The following is a 21084-nucleotide window of genomic DNA, read 5'->3' on the forward strand; positions in this document are numbered from 1 at the left end:
ATTTCAGCCGCCTAAGGTCCCAAAAACGACGCTCTGATACCAATTTGATAGGAAATACTTGCATTCACAAGTAACCTAACCAAAATCGGCGAACATTCAACAGCAAAACTGCTGTCCGCAGCAGAAAACAGCATAAATCTGCTGTTTACAGCAGAAAAAACAGCAAATTCCACAAGGAAATCTGAGAGAAAACTCAAAGAAAAGCTTGTATTCCACTCGTCGATGAATAAAATAGCAAAGATACAATTGATCCTCAATTCGAGAGGAGGATTGATCTCTCCCAAATCTCTAGACGCCGCTAGAGCCCAAAGAAACCTAAATCTAAGAGATCTCAAATTTCAGCCAAATTCAAGCCCAAACCATAGCAAAAATCAATTATTTAATGCATACAAATCAAAAGGAATTCCCTAAACATTCCCTACATTCAAATTTCTCTCTAAAACCCCCCAAAAAATCCTTCCTAAAACGCTCCGTTTGAGCTGTCGGCCAGCCCGATGTCCGCAGGAGGCGGAGATCACGCGACGTTTCGCGTCTGAGCCCGTCCCGTGCGGACCGGCTGGACCGGTCTAACAAAATGATATTTCTTTATTAGATTTAAATGAGAAGTTAACTCTTAACAAGACAAAATGGAGAAAAAGGATTCATGTAGTTGAACCCACATGGTGGGATAAAGACTTGATGTTGTTGTTGTTGTATGGATCAGCAAAAAAAAAGAGCACAAATGTGAGACTTGGATGCCATAGATTAAACAAGAACTAAAAAGACTGATTTCATTGTGCACCTCATGATTATATTATCAATCAGCATTGTCATACAAACATATTGACATCTCCACTTCAAACCTGATCTATAATCAGAGAAAAAACTCAATTTTTTTAAAGCTATCCTTTTCACACCTGAGTTTCAGTGGTCCACTTTTTTTTTTTCACAATCCAAATACTTAATTTTGCAACCAATCGATGAGATTAAAGTTCAAATGAGAAGAGATCTTTATATAGCTGTCAAAATGTTGTTAGCATTGGGTTTTATGTTTCCATAGCCACGCACACCTAAATATATATCTTTATGTAATTTGGAATTGAAATAGTTTTCTCATGTCAAATGCCAATCAAAAAGATATAATATTAAAAAGAAATGAATTGATAAATTATCATATTTAACAAACACATCTAAAGACAATATACATGTCAAAAATCCTAAAAATATTTCAAAAAAAACATATCATGAACTTTAAGCCATGCGCACTTAGCGCACATGCATAATTTCTCAACATAAGGGCAGCAAATGAAGGAAACATAATAGCTAGTAAACCAAATAAATATTACAGCGAGTTAGAAGAATCCATTTATGCAGTCTGTAAATATCAAAAAATAAGAATATCAGTTTGGAATAACATAATGCATGCAATGTTAGACAAAATTTTAGAAACCACATAAGCCATAATTGTTGGTTTTTAAGTATGGAAAAAGTCAGGTATTATAAATAAAACTTTCCGCACCGCTTCATCATCAATAGAATGGAGCAAAGGTTTCTGTTCAGCAGCATCTAAATCATTTGAGTGAAGCTTAGGTTCTATGACTGAGTTAACGGCCAACTGTCCAAAAGTGCAGGAAATGTTTTCCATAGTTTCAACCTGTAATATGAATATATTAAAAGTTAGCTACCCATTGTTTCTTTCAGCAGCTAAATAAATGTTTCCCAGCTTACATGATGGTCAATATGTATGGATTTGTTGTTCTCTTCGATCTGACCAATTGAACTGGATACTTCACAAGGAAGTTTTAAATCTGGGCCATTCACATGGATACGAGTCAATACTCAATAGGGCTACTAAAGCAAATTAATCAATTAATAGAATTTACTCAGCTATACTAAAATCAGCAAACATGCTGGACATTTTACCTTTATAAGGTTCATTGATTTTTGCAGCGGCTGCAGCCACATGTTCACCCACTTCTGGACTGACTTCCCTACTGACTGATATTAATTGTAATGATCACTAACAATGGAAGACCTCGAAAGAAAAACTTATTGGCTTTTGTCTAAAATAAATATGGTGTATTTTGAAGTCACCTTCATTACTAGCGTACTTTTTGAGAAGTTCTTCAAGTGGCAGATCTAATTCTGCCTGCAATGCAATCAATTCTTCCCTCCTTTCTGCCTCCGTAATTTGAGCCTCATCCTCCTCAATGGTATGTTCATCATCTACCTGAATCAAATCAACAAACAGTTGATTCTTAAGTTTCTTTTTATCTTAGGGTAAAAAATAGAAATAGTATAGCCACTACATATTACAATTGTAGGAAATTAACATGTGCGTTAGTTATGTAAAAGCCTGTGCCTGCACGCTGAAAGTTTTTACACAAGCCAATATATCTACATAGAAAAGGGAGGTGACTATAATCATTCTCTGGCGATAACCCTTTGAAAGAACGAAATAACATACATAGGATGATGAAAATAAAATAAGTGCATGCTATAACAAATAAAACCATCCCATGGTCTACCCTAAAATTGTATATGAAGAGTCACGACTCCATAGTTTCCATTTTATGGAAAAAAGATGTGTGTGAACACGAATATGAAACACAAATTATATTCCTAGATGCCCGAGAAAGAAAGTCATGGGCTCTAAGCAATAGCTGAGTAAAAGTATCATACTCAAAAGCCCAACCCTGTTTTCAAAACAAAAATTCGTATCTAAACTTTTAATCATTTAAATTTTAAAAATAAATTCTTAGGAACTCTTTGGATACATTTTTTTAGACAAATAGGGCAGAAAAAATTTCTGTCAAATATTCTTTCTCATATTTCTATCTTTATCATCAAAAATAGGTATTGCCAGCAAAAACGAGTTGTAAACATTGAATTAAAGTCAAATAAATCAATATTTACACAATATTTTAACAATCATCATATAGCAATAGAATTCAAATAATAAATTGCAAAGAAGTACAATTTACCAAATCATCTTCAGATTGAGCTATATAATCATCATCAACCTCCATAAGGTCTGACTTTGTTTCTGATCAACAAGCAGGAAATATAAAAATCATGTCCAGAACATTCAGAGATCACAAGAAAAACATATCACTGACCTCGACCAATTGGGCTACTTATAGTGCAATTTCTATCATCCTCCCCATCTACATGGGGTGATTTGAGATGCTCAGAGTCTACATTGATTGGTTTATGAGAACAAGGCGTAGCCACAAGATTTTCTGCGAGCATTGTGGAGTACCTGATTCAGATAAAAAAATAAAATAAAAGTACATAGAACATTACGTGTAGCCGGTTACAAAAACTGAACAGAGAAGACACTGCCCATATCAACTAATAAGGAAATCAAAGTTCAGTAAAAAAAAGTCGTACCTTTCCGTTTGACCTAAAAGAAAATCAAGTTGCTTGTCAAGAGCCTTCTTCTTTCTTTCCTCAGACTCCAATTGATACTTATAAAGCACCTAAAAGAGAAAACACATAAGCTAATATAGAAAGATGTAGATTTTCACAAAAAAAAAAAATCAAATCTAAGAAGATAATAACTTGCCAGCTTTTCTATTTTCATCCAGAATTTCTTCACGTCTTTAGAAATATTAAGTGCAATTTTTCTCATACGTTGCTCTTCTTCCTACATCAAACATTACAAAGAATACAAGTGAAGGTCATGAATTTTATGCATTAGCAATCAACTGGACTTGCTACATTGGGGTGAAATATCCAGCACATGGATGATCAAAGCACCTATAGATCACACAAAAAAACCCATGCCACCTTGACAATCATGTTGGAATGGTACAAAACAAACCTTGAGTTTCCTTTCACCCTTTGAGGCTTGGTCTAGGATGTTCTTGCTGGCTCTTAAGGCAACTTTCTTTGCTAGGGATAGTTTCCATTTCCTCTCTGATTCAAAATCCTGAAAGCAACCATCACTTAGGCAAAAAGCTTCATAATCTATAAGATAATATTATAATAATTATTTTCTTAAAAACTTCTCTCATCCGAGCAGCGATAATTAGTCAATAGCTTCAGACATAAATGAACGCCACCTTTGAAAGCCAAACCATCTCCTCTAAAACGTGATCCCAGTGTGCTTTAGATCGAGGCGGCTCCCTGGAGGCCTCAACAGCCTGCAAAGTTTGAAAGAGACGTCACACTGGAAAATATAAGTAATAATGCTGGAATATTATGTCATGTCCAGACACTGCTAACAGAACAATGTAATGCATTGAGCTCACTTACAAAGCTGCATAAATGTCAGGATATCTCATATAATTTAAAAAAAAAATGGCAAAACAACTTTGGAGGCTACCCATAACATCAAAATTGACAAAAGATAATTGATTGGATCATAATATCAAAACAAGTAAATTTCGGTTAGGTGAATGACAGAAAAGCAGCAACAACAACAACATTAAGCATTTATCCCACTACGTGGGGTCGGTTACATGAATTCTTTTTCACCATTATGTCCTGTTAAGAGTCAAATTTCAAACAAAGAAAGAAAATTAAATGCAACAACCCCACACTTACTTTCACACAAGGGATGTGAATGAAATCATTCTAGCATCAAATATATATATATATATATATATATATATATAAACTCATAAAAATTTGCTTGTCTGCTATTGAAAGAGAAATAAATTAGGAACGGAAATAGAAGATTTATTCCAATCCAACTGTCAAAAGATGATCTGACCCAAGTAATTGATTTGTCAGCTACTACTAACTTTGAACCTGAAGAGGCAATAAATCAAACTCCTCCTAGTAAATCATCATCATGTATGCATGTCCTTAATAACTTGATTATAAGTATTATTAACTCCTTTCTTTTTCTAAAATTCTCCAGAGCCCTTCTATTGGAACTTTATCATATGGTTTGTCTAAATCAATAGACATCATATGAAGACCCTCCTTACTCTTCTATATACTTCTCCATCAAATCTCTCAACAAATGTATAGCCTCCATAATAGACCTATTCAACATGAATCCAAGCTTATTTTGAGAAACATTAGTATCACGTCGTAACCTATGCTCAACTAATCTCCCATAATTTTAATGAATGACACAAACTTAATTCCTCTATAATTCACACACTCTTGTGCATCATTTTATTCTTCAAAATAAGAACCATCACACTGCTGCACTCATTTGACAACTTTTTAGTCTTCAAAAAAATATTATAAAGTTTAGTATGCCAAGAAATTCATTGATATCCTAAGCATTTCCACACCTCTATTGAAATATTATTATCTCGCTGCTTTTCACACTTCATTTTCTTTAAAATATCTCCAACTTTGATTTTACTAATACAACTACAACGATAAAAATAAAAATACATATTTTTATTTATTGTACTAAGGTTACTAAAGTAAATCGTATTATCACAATATTCATTGAAAAGCTTATCAAAATATTCTCACATGACTATGTTGAATGTCTTCTTTTAAGAAAAGCACCATTTGATCATCGTAACTAATGCAATTCACTTGAATTAGGTCCTGAGTTCTCCTATCTCTTTGCTTGACTAACTTATACATATATCTTTTGTCATCTTTAGTATTTAATTTATTCTACAAACAATTAAAAACTAAATTTTTTGCATCACATATTATTTTATTAGATTCTCTATAGGCTTATCTATAACTTTGCAATTTTTCAAGTTTTTACATTTAAACATTTTCTATAACAAAACTTTTTATTTTTGATTTTTTCTTGCACATTTTGATTCCATCACCAACTATTTTCTCATTATAAACTTTTTTAATTGATTCTCCAAGCACATACTTTACAACTTTTTTAATAACATTAGCTACTTGTTCTGACATAACACAAGCTTCCTCATAAACAAATTAAATATTGAGATCTTGAATCTTACTGTTAATAATATTTTTATAAGTATTTTTAAATACCTTCATCTAATCCTAGAACAATTTTTTACTTTATTTTTCATATTTCACCCATTTAGATTAATGCCCAAAACTAACAAGCAATATTAGGTACATAAACTTTCATTCAGAATTACTTTACAATCGTTGCATTCTATACGATCTAATTTTCTAATAAGAAAATAATCAATCTGAACTTTACTATATACATTATTATAAGAAATGATATACTCCTATCTTTTCTTAAATAAGATATTAGCAATTACAAAATCATAAGCTAGAGTAAAATCTAATGACATCATGAATCCTAATTCTCCCGTCAACCTCATTAAATATTGTATGAGATCTTAAACTTATTAATATAGGACTAAAATGCTTTTAATGGATGCAATAAGAATTTGCATGATTCCTTGATAAGAGCAAGTATGATTAAAAACTATTAGCAATTTAAAACAATAAAATAAAACGAGAAAGGGGTGCCTACGCTTAGGCTAAACCACTAGCCAGATGCTTGATTTATCAAAACAACATAGAATATCAATAAAATGTGAATTAAGTAGCTTTCAAACAAAACCTCTACGCTAACAATGAGATTAGAAGCATAGAGATCAAACTCAAGTCCTACGATTACTAGGCTTGGCAGAAATAGATGAACAATATCTTCATGAATCAATCAAACCACAAGAACAAGTTAGACAATGAGAATACGAGAAAAGGAAGATTGGTAAACCTTTATCACGGTTGGTTTGTAATCCTCCACTGAACGGTACCAAGTTGCTCCTTTATGGCTTCCACGAGCGTATCTAGAATGCGGTCCACGTATTACTCGACGGTGTTGTCAATATTTGGATTGACGTCGAAGAAAGTCGAGTGAAGGATGTGCACGAAGCCTTGCTCGTCGTAGGCAAGCCCGTAATCAAGATCGGGATCTGCCATGCATCGATCTAGTTGCGTCGAAAATGTTGGAGGAAAAGTCCCCTTGCTGTCCTTGTCGTTTCTCCTTTGAAAAGAGAGAGATTTCTCTCAAGAATTCATGTAGGAGAAGGCAAGGGAGGTTAGCCGGTCAAGGGGGAGTGGACTCATGTGAGGAAGAATTAAGTTTAGGCTTTGGAAGAGAGAAGAGCATAAAATCTGAAATCAATTTCAGATTTTATCATGGAGAGATTTTGAAATTTGAAAACAATTCCAAAAGAGGAGAGAGGAGGGGGCGGCGGCAAGGATGAGAGAGGGCTTTAATTTATTTCCAATAGGAGATATTCCTCTTTGGAAATAAATTAATTATGTGGATTTAGGAAATTTCGGCCAAACGAGGTGGTTTTGAAATTAGGAATTGTTTCCAAAAGGAGTTTAGGAGATTTAGGAAATAAATCCCTTGGAAATCAATAAGGGGGCCGGCGGCTTTAATGCGGTGGAGCTGGAGTTATGGCAAGTTAATATGTCTTGATTAATAAAGGGATATTAAATTAGGTAAGGGGAAATTAAATCTCCTTTAATCAAGTATTGATTTGAGTATGAGGTTTAAAACTTCCTAAAATAGATTTAATATTTTAGGAAAGATTTTGAATTTCAAATCACTTGGATTTGAATTCAAAATTAATCCTAATTTTATTAAATATATATTAGGAAATAAGGAGAAAAAGGGGGGAAACCCAAAGGAGGCCGGCAGATTTGGTGTGCAAGGGTGGCTGGTGGTTGTGGTGGTGGTGTGGCATCAACATATAAGAGGAGGGGGCCAGTGAGGGGTGGGCAGGCGATTCTAGATCTCGGGTGGAGCTTGGACCGTGGGTCGGGAAGGGGAAATAGAGCCGGTGGTGGTGATGGGAGGAAGGGAAAGAGATAGAAATTAAAACTACAAATCCAACTCTTCTAGGTTGGTGGGTGATGCGCAATTCTCCCTCTCCTAGGGATCTCACTCTGATCTCTCTCAAATTCTCATAAGAACTCAAAACATGTGAAAAATTTTTATCATTCAAGCATTAACATGAAAAGAGAACAATATGGCAATATATAGCATCGTGCAAAGACTCGAGTAAATAAAAGACGACAACGCCCACTAGGCTTACATACGACCTCCCTTAAGGGGAAAAAATGGAAACACTAATAAAGCAAATACAACATGACATAATTATAAAGAAAATAAATAATAAAACTCAGAAATGCATTGACTTAATCGTGGTCGTAGATCCACGGCCACATCTCTGATAGACTTTCTACACTCTAATGTCCCCATCCCCTATTTTATGATAATTACTTTCACAATTTCTATCCAAGTTATTTTAAGCCTATCCATTCTCTTCTTATAATCCATTGAAATTAGTTTTATTTACCATTCTACTTTGGTGCATCTTCAACGCTGTTGTGCATGCCCTTACCATCTAAGTCTATTTTTTACACCTTATATTCAATGGACGTTACTCCCACCACCCCATTAATAAAATCATTTCTCAACCTATCATTCCTATCAATGACTTCTTTCTCAACCTATCATTTCTATCAATGACTTCTTCCTTGTCCAGCACTAAAATTCGAACAATATAATCATTAATTCAACACAAAACATAGTTAACTAATTCATTTTCTAATTTTAATAATCCGGCCCAGATATATTATCATCTATGTCCCAATTCATTTTTATGATAAATCTGTGATACTTAGCCTACAAACTTAGGTATTACTTTCAAAATTGAATGTTAAAACTATAGTCATAATCCAAGTTTTAAAAAAGCATAAGAAATAACCACAATATAATGTCCACGTGTAATTAACTTAATATAAATAAGCTATCACTAACATAAAAAAAAATAAAAATAAAAAAATAAAAAAGCTACCACAAACATATTCACCTCAACAATTTCATTTTTCAACTCAATATCTAAATTACCACAACTTGATTCCATTTTGAACGCACCCAACACATATTGGAATATAACCTTCCCCATTGTCCTTGGAGTTTTTTTAGTATTTTTATCTAATTTCTTAATATTGATTCTTCTTGTAGTCATCCATCTGTTAGTAGGATATTATTATTACTTTTGGTTGGTTTCCATATTAATAGTAATTATAGAAATTAGAAAACTATCTCATAGAAAAATATACATATATATCAAGTGAAAAAAAGAAGGGTAGTTTTTAATTTATGATATCCAATATATATATATATATATATATATATATACAGTTCTCTGGTCTGGGAAGAGTTTTCTCTGTTCTTTCGTTTTCTTTGCTTTTCTTTAGTTTCAGGTTATTCTGTCGGAGATCTTGTGCTACTGTCGATCCTTGGGTTGCATTAGGCTGGTATCAGAAACAAAGCAGCAGAATGACAGACAAAGGCAAGGAACCAACTATAGAGGATACTCGGAGCCGTGAAACACTGTGGGCAAACTAGAACAACGTTAATCGTCGAATCGACGAGCTCGCTGTCGATGTGCAGCAACTGACGGTAGAATTCGCCATGAGTTCAATCTCAACCGCGCAAGGACTCCACCCCATCAGCTTCATTGCAAGCAGAAACCGGCTCTGGCTACAGGTGTTCGGCGAGGCGTGGGCCTTGACCAGCATTGGCGTCTAAACCCCGATCTCAATCAACTGTCTGATTCTGAAGACGATTCTCAAATGCCACAGGAATTGAATTTGATAGACTCCGAGGAAGACGTTGAAGGCTTTGAACACTATGCGGGCACCCACAAGCACCGACGGCATCAACATCCTCCGCCTCCCGCAGGCATGAGTCGTTGTGCACCTCCAATAAGCTCGACCCTAATTCCGCTATCGCACAACTTACCGCTTCCGCATTCGCCCCCCTGCGTGACTTCCGCGCGACATCGCTTCCGCATTCGCAAAGGGTTCCGAAATAAACTGTTTGTGGTTAACAACTACCCTATGCTCGAACTCCCTCTCCGATGGCGTGATGCAAGCAAAAATTTGGGAAGGGCCCCAAAAATTTTTGGGGGCAAAAGCTAAACTTCCTAGGATAAAAGAAATTACATTAAATTCTTAAAAAGACAAAATACGACAATTGAACAAAAAACAACAACTTCACTTAATAATATAAAAGACTTACAAACTTCTGACATAAAAAACCTTAGCTTGCATTCCATTTGTTGAAAAGAAGGATATAGGTGGGGTGGTCACTTGCGTAGAGAAGAAGAGGTTAGAAGCCAAGACGAAACATAGCTCGCAAGCTATAGAGAGGAGGGATGGAACAAGCTCGCAAGCTTTTCCAACAAATAAACCCGCAGGTATAGGCTCAAAAAATCACTTACATAGCATCCTCTTTTCTAACATAAAACATCACATATTTATAGGCCAAAAGAGGGCAGCCAAATAGCCCCTAAAATCTTATTTAAAACCTAATAAATAAGGAAAAATAGAAGGACAAAAGACAACCAAGACAGCAACTGAACATCCTCTCAAATATCAGCCAAATTCATCCAAAACCAATGCATCAAGGGGGCTGCACCTGCAGGAACCGAGGAGGCCAAGGAAAAGGGGGCGGAACCCCAGCTAGGAACCACCGGAAAGCAACTAGAGAGGGATCCGAGGAGCCAACACGGGAAACGGGGCAGCAACAGCCAGGTGAAAACCGATAAGACAAAGGGGAAGGGGAAGAGTTAGCTCCACAACACTTAATGAGTTACTTTATTTTCTTTAATAAATAAGCAAAATACCAGCTCATAATGAGCTAACCAACTCAAAATTTAATGAGCTAGCACCAAGTTGATAGGCTCAAAACTATAACAGCCAAAGCCTACCCGAGAGCAGCAAAAGGCCCCAAACCAAGAGCAGCAAAGGTTCATAACAGAGAGCAGCCAAGGCCAAAATTTAGGATTTGTTTTGACCCCCTCCCCCCTTGCCTACATCAATTCTTTCCCACTTAAAAAAGCTCATCTCCTGATGAGGAAGCTTTCGATTTTTCCCAAGGAGACGAAGTAGGCGCTTCAAGCTCTTGAATTTTTATAGCATACTTTTTCAGGATTTCATCTCGCTCTTGCTTGAACTGTTCTTGCAGACGCTTCCTTTTCTTCAAATAATTTTTCGTACTCATATACAACCACGACTGAAGTTTGTATAACTCATTCTACAGGGGATCAGTCGAATCACCTTCTGTCGGAACCCCATTATCCATTGGAATTTGGACTTCACAATCTTCTGGTTGATTTTCTTCCACCATTGGTTCAATATTTTTGTGATTTTCCATTTTTTTAACTCATTAAAAAAAGACACGAAAAAAGACCTAGGAAGACACAAACCTAAGCTCTGATACCAATTTGATGCAAACAAAAATTTGGGAAGGGCCCCAAATTTTTGCGAGCAAAAGCTAAACTTCCTAGATAAAAGAAATTACATGAAATTCTTAAAAATACACAAAATACGATAATTGAACCAAAAACAACAACTTCACTTTATAATATAAAAGACTTACAAACTTTTGACAAAAAAAATCTAAACTTGCATTCCATTTGTTGAGAAGAAGGATACAGGTGGGGTGGTCACTTGTGTAGAGAAGAAGAGGTTAGAAGCCAAGACGAAACATAGCTCGCAAGCCATAGAGAGGAGAAGAAGGGATCGAACAAGCTCGCAAGCTTTTCCAACAAATAAAACCGCGGGTTTAGGCTCCAAAATTCACTTACATAGCATCCTCTTTTCTAACATAAAACACCACATATTTATAGGCCAAAAGAGGGCAGCCAAACAGGCTCTAAAATCTTATTTAAAACCTAATAAATAAGGGGAAATAGAAGGCCAAAAGACAACCAGGACAGCAGCTTAACATCCTCTCAAATATCAGCCAAATTCATCCCAAACCAAGGCATCAAGGGGGCTGCACCTGCAGGAACCGAGGAGGCCAAGGAAAAGGGGGCGGAACCCCAGCCAGGAACCACGGGAAAGCAACTAGAGAGGGATCCGAGGAGCCAACACAGGAAACGGGGCAGCAACAGCCAGGGGAAAACCGATAAGACAAAGGGGAAGGGGAAGAGCCAACTCCACAGCACTTAATGAGTTACCTTTTTTTCTTTAATAAATGAGCAAAATACCAGCTCATAATGAGCTAACCAACAACTCAAAATTTAATGAGCTAGCACCAAGTTGATAGGCTCAAAACTATAGCAACCAAAGCCTACCCGAGAGCAGCAAAAGGCCCCAAACCAAGAGCAGCAAAGCTCCAAACAGAGAGCAGCCAAGGCCAAAATTTAGGATTTGTTTTGACCCCCCCCTGCTTACATCATGGCGCGACCCCCCTCCGCTTCAATATCTGGAACCTCCATTTTATTCTATTATCACCACTGCCGAAGAGATCATTCCCGGGACTGAGGCTGAAGCAAATTCAGGAATTGAACAGAGTCAAGTTTATGAGACTCTAAATACATGTATGAGCTACAGCCGATGAGATGAGAGGAGATGGAGGAGAAGGTGCTGAGGTAGTTGGTGATGATTTGGGTGTGATCAACATTGAGTTGGTTGAGGATCCAGTTGTGCCCAAAACCGAAGTTGAATTGAACAATCAAAAAGAACAGAGCCGAGGTGGAGAAGAGATTGAGGTGTTACCAAAGCTCGATAGCAATCATATTGCTTCGGCGATGAGGTTGGAGGAGCATGATTTTTTCAAGAAGCAAGTTTCCAATCTCCGTATTTGGTCCGAGGAAACCAAGGAACAAGATGTTTTTATAATTGAAAGTGGTGATGGTGATGTTTATATTGCAGGCGTGCAAAGGTCCGGTCATGATTCTACTGTCAAAGCCGATCCAGTGCAATACTCTCAAACTGATGCTATCGAGCTTTGGGTGTGATCAAAATGTCATTTAAGGATTGAATCACAAATTTGTTGGTCCAGGTGATGAGCTTGTTGGTACTCCAGTTATTTCATTAATACAAACCAACATAGCAAATGAAGATACATATGTAAAATCCGATAATCATCATGAAATATCCAGAGATACCCTTCCATTGAGTTGCAGCAGTATGTCGAAGGACCTCAAGGAGATGTTAACTTCTCAAACACAAATAATCCGCTACCTTCTCAAAGTAGTCAATATGATTGTCAAGTTCTCCTGATGCGAAGCATTTTAGCACAAAAGAATATGACCAAAGCCTTTAATGGGGAAGGCCATGATTTACAGTTTAACAAGGCTAGAACATTATCTAATGCAACCTCTTGAGAGGAAGTTAATGGAAATGAAGTTGATGGTTACCAAAGGGCATTAAAAATTATTGCTACTGTACCAAGTAGCATCTCATGTCAACATGAGTTGGAATTTCGTGAACCTCTTCTAGATGAATTAAATTCCAACCAAAAAGTTGCTAACGCTCAGAACAAAGCAAATTCTCAGATATTAAATTGTAAGGTACTCTAGTTTTGTTCAACGCAGCTTCACAAAATGACATTTCTCTCAATGAAAAGATGAATGGCCCCTCCCTCTTAAAACTAGCATCATTGGACCTCTCTAATATTGGAGGAAATGGTTTAAGGAATTATAATAGCTTTTCTAGATGGATAAGTAAAGAACTTGGAAAGGTAGATGATCCGCATATGAAATCTAGTTCTCAGTCCAATTGGAACTTCATTGAAAGTGGGCGTATTGATGAATATGGACTTGGAAATGGGGAAAGCTTGGTTGAGGTTACCACCGTTGTCATCAACATTCTTGGCATGCTGCCTTGTGAAGGAACTGAAGTCGTCCCTAATAATGCAAGATCGCACACCTGTATGCTCTCTGGTTTATTCATCGGCAATGAAAAAGTACTTGTTAGATTATCATTCGGGATTGATGGACCCAAACAAGTTGCCATGAAACTTGCTGTCAGATCTGAAGACGAAGTAATTAGTGACGCTATAGTCTATACATGGAAGTACGGCAGTCAGTGATGTGGAGATTGACAATCTGGAACCCAAGCTTGCTTTGAGGGATGTTAATGCCTTGCCATCTCCTTTTGATGCCTTACCAGTTTCTTTTGATGGAGATACATGGAAGAATCTTTTATCTGCATTCAAAATCTTCGATCCAGGAGGATTGATTTCGATATCTACCATCTCCCGATGATGAGCCTCGTCGGAGTCGAGCTCTTCTTCTAACGGGGAAGACTGATGCAACGCATAAAGAGACCAATCCCGTATTCCGTTACTTACTCAGTATTTCTGTTATTTGCTCAGCCTCCACTCTCTCCATACTATTTCTGTTAGTAGGATATTATTATTACTTTTGGTTGGTTTCCATATTAATAGTAATTATAGAAAACTATCTCATAGGAAAATATACATATACATCAAAAAATTGCCAAATATCATTTCAAAAATCTGATTTTAATTTTAAACATGGTCAAGTCTTTCCTATTTTTCACCTATATTACGGTGTGTCACTTACAGGTAATGTCTTACCCAATATTAGCCCACTTTCACTACAATTCAGTAATTTCGGGCACATCACTACCAAATGGAAACCTAGCAAACACTTGTCTACTTCTCACAACAATCAGATTATGTTATTCTAGTAATAGAAATTTCAAAGACAATAATAAAAGTAATACATTCTCTACCTCAAAAACAATTCCATTGCACCAAAAATTCATATGAAAACCAAAGATGACCAAGGCTGCAATTATAGAAAGAAACTGGTTTGCACGTCTCTTGATTTATGTTTTCAAGAACCCAATTGTTGCAAATAGAGCAAGGCCAAAGGCTGTGAGCTAAAATTACAAATGAGATTCATGTCTTGAGTTATAAGTATAATAACTAACACTGTATGAGAGCAAGTATGGAACAATGATGAGGTTTCCACCATTGCTATGCGAATCGTGAAAGTTATCGAAGGTAAAACTAGGAGCATCAAACATCCGCAAAAACTATCAAAAGTCTCATGCACATAAGTGAAAGTGCCCCATTTATGTCAGTTAAACAGATGATAGATCTGAACAATTATACTCACAGCAAGAAAATAAAAAATTCAACCAAATTAAAACCAACATATGAAATACCCCCCTGATGCATGGAAATTTCAGTTTATTTTAGTTTTTATTGTAATTTGAATGCTATCTTTTTTTTTTTTTTAATACGACCCTATGATGGAAAGCATACAATGATCATGAGTAGGTAGTGCTTGGGCTTGGCAAACTTTGGGTGTGCTAGCTATTTGGGTTCCTTGGTTCTTGGGCTGCTGGTTGCTCTCGGGTTGGGTTTGGCTACTCGGTTTTTGGCTGTATGTTTTTGAGCTACTATGTGTCATCTCATTAATGTTTGAGCTAATGTTTTTCAGCTCATTATGATGGAAAGTTCTCCTCCTTTTTAGCTCATTATGTGGAGTGTCTCTTGCCCTTTCCCCTTCCCGTTTCCCCTGGCCGTCCGTTCCTTTCCCCTTGGTTGTTTTTTTTTATTTTCTGTATGGTTGTTCAGTTGCTGTTTATGGACTGAATATTGGCCTTCCATTTCCCCTTACCTGATTGGTTCGGTTGGAGGTGTTTTGGCTGTTTGGCTGACCCCTTTTCTCCTATAAATTTGAGGTGTTTTGAAGCATAAAAAGTTGTTGAATATTTCAGCAAAGTCTCTTAAAAAACCTGAGGGTTTCTTCTTTCTTAGAAAAGCTTGAGAGCTTGTTCAATTTCTCTCTTCCTCCCAACTATTTCGTCTTGGGCTTCTAACCTCTTTCTTCTCTCCGCAAGTTCCACTCCACTTGTATCTTTCTTCTTCAGCTATTGGAGGTGTTTGTTGGCTGGTTTGGTAGCATTTGCCGGAGGAGTTTTGGTGGATGTTGAACCTTGTAGCTTTGATGGACCCTTGGTTTGCAAGCCCTTAAGCATTTCTTTTACATTGCCTACTTTTTCGTTGCATGTGAGAAAACCGCTTGCCGGTTGTTCTGAGGGTGGTTGTTATTTAATTTTAATTTTGTTTCGTTTGTTTGGCTTTCGTTTGTTCTTAAAGTTTGTTTGGATGTTGGTATCATAAGTGTTGAATCGAGTCATGTTCTACTAGTCTTGGTGTTCTCCTCTCTTGACTCTTTCTAATCTAGTTGCCCGCATCACCCCCCCCCCCAAAAAAAAAAAAAATAAATAAATAAATAACATACAAATATATTCTTTTATAAGAAAAAAACAAAAGGGTTTAACCAACTGAAAACTATAGAAAACACAAGGATATTATAACTTTCAAACTATACGTATCACAAGTAGATTTAAGTTCAAATTGCTAACCTTTTGACGTCTGGATCTACTTTCATGGTCCAATTTAGATCTAGGACCCTTCGAGGCCATGGTTTCTTCCTCAAAAGTACCTACATTATGACATAGTATGTCTATAACAGAATAACTGGCACCAATATAAAATTACATACTCATAGAACTATTTCTAAAAACAAAGGAAATTTTACATAGATTCATCACCTTTTACGACAATTGCAACTTAAACCATCATTCACAAGACCCCAAAAAATATCATAATTTATTTACAAAAACAATGCAATTACTTCCACATATGCAAACGTGAAATATGAGTTCAAATGCCTAAAATATCATGCAGCTGCTTGTATCAACAATCTTACCCTAGCTAGTCTCATTTGTGACAGATAACAGCTCAATGGAATGCAGGGGTGACAAGGCAGCAGCTTTCATGGAAATTGTGTCAATTGAAATTCAAGGGTGACACAAGAAATTTTCATCCTATAAATGGAAAATAAAATAAAATATAAATATAGAAATACTTGCCTGTTAGTGGAAAAAAGGTGGAGCTTATATTAGTTGGTTTCATAATATGATAAACTGTTTTTTGAACCTTATGAAAATTTTGAATCTAATTGGGGTGTGCATGACCGATATGAAGGGCAAAAACACTTATGAAACAAGAAACGTTAAAATACAATAAAACAAAATGAATACCTTGAAATGTTTAGCAAACGGCTTTAGCATCGCATGTCAATCAGAATACCAGAATGTTTCACTACAGGAAGAAAATTCATAAATTAAAAAAATAATTAAAAATCAAGCGACTGAAAATAAACACCTGCAAAAAATGTAAAGAAAAAACAGCCAGTTCAATAAATGAAAAGATCAGCATTTTAAAGTTTAGCACATAACATAAATTTGTTAGGGTAAGTTTGTTTGCAAGAACTTAGAATCCATATATTTTAACAATGTAGTCTAAAGTAAATACGGTGGATTTTAATTCCTTAAGATTGATTGGTTGTAAAATAAATGCATAGAGATCATTTGCTTTGTTTGGTTTATTGTGAAATAAATATATTTTTTAATTTAATTAATAATTTAAAATGCAATATCCTTTTATAAGTACCATGCTAATATAAATTAACTAAGATAACAGGATAGTTGATCCCAATTAGTTCCTCTGTAATGGCAATTCCTCCATCAACATCAGTAGTTGGAGAAGATACAGGACAAGAAAATCAACTTCCCTCATCAATCACCCATACAAAAAAAAAGATTCACTAATATTACAAAAAACAATATAAATAAAAAATATGAAATAATCTGATAAATAAGAAAAGCACACATATAACCCCTTTAAACTATGCCAATTCTTATGTTTGATTTTAACACTACTTAATCTTGATGACCGCTCTTGTGAAATAATCATAGAAATGGTCAGTATTAAATGTTCCTATGAAATTTGAAACTGTTGTTTGAATTTTCATGTTTATTATATTTATGAAGTTATTTTTTGACCATATGAGGTGAATGTTTTCTTAAGGTAGGCAATCAATTGGGATATTGCAAAAAGTGCCTTAAAAGATGAATGTTTTTTTCCCAAATAATGAATTTTCTAAATTGGGTACTTTTAAACATGCTTTACACAGACATGCATTTGGCTGAATGCAAAAAATGTGATTATTTTTAAACGTTTATTTGAAACTTATTTGTGTTTTGGTTGGGGACCTTTATAATAAATTAAAGGGCTTTTAGGTTCCACAAATTTGTATTATAAATTATAGCAAATGCAGGAGTTTAAATTTTCAAAGGAGCTCTGGAACAATCCAAATTTGCCATCAACGCCTTGATACAATACTTTGCCCGTGAATTTTCCCAACGCGAAAAACTAAACACGCAGCATAGATCTCAAATCACAACAACGAGCCATCATTAATCCAGACCAATTCCAACAAAAAACATTGACAAACAAAACCAAATTTTTTATATTGAAATAGGAAAGGAAAAGCACAAAAGAGAGAACAAAAAAAAACTGAAATGAAAAGCCAGGAATATGAGAAAGAAAAAGGAAGACAAGCTCATACCTTGTTCATAAAGATCTCCACTTTAGCTGTTGCAGAACAGCTCATCTTTCACGGTTTCACCTCCAAACATCCACAGAGCAAAAGGGTGAGAGGAGCGAGTGAAAGAATATGGGCTTCGAACAAAGAAAATAAGTTTCGTTTAGCATTATTTCAACATTTGACGGAGGCGAGAAGGAAAACGGCATCGCGGTAGAGGAGGAGGTAAAAGATCGTTACCTTCTTTGTCGAATGGCGAATAAGGCGAAGAATTGTCGCTTCGAGCTCCTGTTCTGAGGTCTGATCTGACAGAGACAACCGGTAAACCAGTCCGTAGGGAGATCCGAAGCGCGAAGCTTTTAGGGCAAGAACAAAGCAGGGTCAAGTGAAAGAAATTTTCCTCAAATTTGTTAAATAAGTTATTTTTTTATAAAAAAAGGAAAGAAAATTTCTTTTCAATTTGATTTTTATAGAAATTATGATTGGAATAAAGATTACATGATATATAAATTAAAATATATATTAAATTGATTAATAGAAGTTATTTCATTTTTTTATTCTTTAAATAAACAAAATGTGTTCCTATTTTTAAAATAATTTTTTTTATTATTTTAAAAGTTTGTTGGAAAACTTTTCTCGCACTACAGCTTGTAAATGCCTATACAGATATAAATTTTCTTAAACAAAATTTTTATTTTTACTGCTCCGTCCCTTCTTCTACGCGAACTTTTATTAGGTTCGGTGCAAGGACGTAGAGGAACGTCCGGTCGGAGACAATTTTCCGTCCAAAAACTAGGTATTTGCTCGGTACAACTAGGTATTATTTGATAATAATGAAGAATACCGCCTTCCGTATGGCACTTTGTAACACTATCTATACTATTGATATTGCAACTCTTTGTATTCTCATTCCACTATGCCTATTCCTTCCCTTCTCATTCCACTTCAAACTCGACGGTCCTCCCTCTCGTGTTCTCTGCACTCCACGAGGGCTTCGCCTTTTTCGTTCTTTTTTGACTACATTCGTCTTCTTCGGTCACGAGAGCTTTGCCTTAATATATGTAGTTGCACCTCTCTCTCTCTCTCTATGTGTGTAAATATTATAAAGAAATAAAATTTGGTATATTCCATTTTAGCTGTTGTTATTCGACTTCTTTGTTGCTTGACAAAGGGAGAAATTTGCTTTCTTGAATGTTGTTGAAATTTCTCAAACTTTTTTTTTTATTATAGAGAAACAAAATTTGATTATTTTCATTTATTTGTTGTTATTCGACTTCTTTGCTTATTCATCACCATGTCTCTTTTCCCAGTGCTAAGCACTAAAGATGACTTTGGCCTAGTTTTTGAAGCATCACAATGAATCATCCAGTGATATAAGTTGATGAGTTTTCCTATTGCTTGGGGCAGCATATCTATGTGCGATGATCGGAGTATAATGTTAGTAACTTGTAAAGGCTACATAATGAGTTCTCAGTTTTTACATTAAGAGGTTTGTAGTGCAAACTTATTTCTTGAGCTAAATTTTGAAATAATTAATAATGAAATCATAAAACTCACACAAATATTAGTGGAAGGCTGCTATAGTTGTGTTGTGATGCGATCAATCTAGGGCATTGGAAGTTATTGCATTTGAATCCTTTGAAGACTTGGTTAGAGGGTCATTCTTTCAACTCTCGAATGACAACAGTTTCACTTTGCATGATATGGTACATGAGTTGGTTCAATTTATAATTGAACATGAAATATATTCCTCGTAAGACTTGGTTGAATTGAAGAACATCCCAAAAGATGCTGAGCAAATTTTCATGAGACACACAAATGATAATAAATTGTTTTTCTCTAATAAATATTTTTATTTATATTTATCATCAATATTTCTTAACTAAAGGTTTTGGTTCTTTCTTTATGTTATTAATATTAATTAGAAGTTTTTTTCTTCGAATTTTAGGCATTTTTAAAAGTTTATGTATTCCATAAAATCTTCTATCATTGTAGAACATTATTTTGAATATCATTTTTTTTTTTTTGCTTCGAATTTATTTTGTTGTGGTCGATTTTGGATATTCAATATGTTGTTATATGGTGTGGTGATCAGGTGGTTAGCTATGATTGTAATCAAGTAAATCTTTGATCATAAAATTTACTATGCAAATGCTCTTTTTGGCTCAACTTATAAACAATTTTAATTGTAGATCATGGTACATAGGTGTGCAACTATTTGGAATGGATGTATTATTTCAATATATTAGTAGTCATTGGTTTTCGAATAGATGATCGGATGTTCTATAATGAAATTATGGCATAATTTGTGGTAATTAAGATAATGAAGGTTCTTCTTGTAGTATAATAATTTTAACTAATTTTGTATTCTTCTTACAACTATTTTAAATTAGTTGGGTCATTTGAAGCATATCGTATTATAAGATTTAAAGTGGTCATTTATTTTGTGATATTACACTTACCTGATTTATTTTTCATCCCGTGATCCACCTTTTATGTCATATGGCTTTTGTATTATTGTTAAATAGCTTTTGAAATATATACATGAATGAAATGAAGATGTAATTTATTTCCTCTAGAACTAGAGTTTGGAGTGGAATTTATTTTTCATTGGTTTAAGTTTTATAAAAGCATTTGTTCTCTTGCTGCTATGTTTTAAAATTATGTTCATTTCTATCAAGTTTTTACTTAATTTTTTTGTTGAAGTACATAGGTTGAAATTGTCGGATCACTTGTTGAATTTTTATGTTATTCAAATCATTAAGAGAATTCTTATTGATATTTCTGCTTATTGTTGAAAGATCAACATGAAAATTTTAACATTTAACTTTTTTTTTTTCTGCATCTGTCATTGTTAATCTTAATATGGTTACATCTTTCTTCTTTGTATGGTTATGTCAATATTCTAAGTTGGGTCAACTATTGCTAATGATCATTAAAATGGTTAGCCACTTATGATTGCTGTCATTAATGTAGTGCTAATCTTTAG

General features: G+C 35.0%; 2 protein-coding genes across 4 annotated transcripts in view; one reads left to right on the forward strand and one right to left on the reverse strand.

Moving 5' to 3' along the window:
• Nucleotides 1-18484, reverse strand: part of LOC110104194 (protein PHOTOPERIOD-INDEPENDENT EARLY FLOWERING 1) — a 64197-nt gene extending 45713 nt beyond the window's left edge. Inside the window, exons 1-15 of one of the 3 annotated variants that reach the window (XM_028693104.1) lie at nucleotides 18336-18484; nucleotides 18120-18232; nucleotides 16750-16810; nucleotides 16416-16533; nucleotides 16069-16148; nucleotides 4047-4127; nucleotides 3806-3913; nucleotides 3548-3628; nucleotides 3373-3461; nucleotides 3099-3241; nucleotides 2964-3025; nucleotides 2074-2209; nucleotides 1903-1977; nucleotides 1708-1787; nucleotides 1499-1633 (exon numbers count right to left, since the gene is read on the reverse strand). In XM_028693104.1, the coding sequence (XP_028548937.1) occupies nucleotides 1499-1633; nucleotides 1708-1787; nucleotides 1903-1977; nucleotides 2074-2209; nucleotides 2964-3025; nucleotides 3099-3241; nucleotides 3373-3461; nucleotides 3548-3628; nucleotides 3806-3913; nucleotides 4047-4127; nucleotides 16069-16128 (1050 nt within the window). In that variant the 5' untranslated portion in view covers nucleotides 16129-16148; nucleotides 16416-16533; nucleotides 16750-16810; nucleotides 18120-18232; nucleotides 18336-18484. The remainder of the gene's footprint in view (nucleotides 1-1498; nucleotides 1634-1707; nucleotides 1788-1902; nucleotides 1978-2073; nucleotides 2210-2963; nucleotides 3026-3098; nucleotides 3242-3372; nucleotides 3462-3547; nucleotides 3629-3805; nucleotides 3914-4046; nucleotides 4128-16068; nucleotides 16149-16415; nucleotides 16534-16749; nucleotides 16811-18119; nucleotides 18233-18335) is intronic. The other 2 variants (XM_020833187.2, XM_020833188.2) reach the window with 2 other exon arrangements.
• LOC110104225 (coatomer subunit gamma-1) lies at nucleotides 13534-13821 on the forward strand. Its single transcript, XM_020833236.2, has one exon. It carries the CDS (start codon nucleotides 13538-13540, stop codon nucleotides 13751-13753), a length of 216 nt encoding a protein of 71 aa, XP_020688895.2. The 5' UTR covers nucleotides 13534-13537; the 3' UTR covers nucleotides 13754-13821.
• Nucleotides 18485-21084: the final 2600 nt, after the last annotated feature.

The sequence above is a fragment of the Dendrobium catenatum genome, unplaced genomic scaffold, assembly GCF_001605985.2.
Source record: "Dendrobium catenatum unplaced genomic scaffold, ASM160598v2 fragScaff_scaffold_231, whole genome shotgun sequence".
Taxonomy (NCBI): Eukaryota; Viridiplantae; Streptophyta; class Magnoliopsida; order Asparagales; family Orchidaceae; genus Dendrobium; species Dendrobium catenatum.

Coding starts and splice junctions, on each gene's coding strand:
- LOC110104225 (XM_020833236.2), top strand. CDS start 13,538: ATGCTGCCTTGTGAAGGAACTGAAGTCGTCCCTAATAATGCAAGATCG.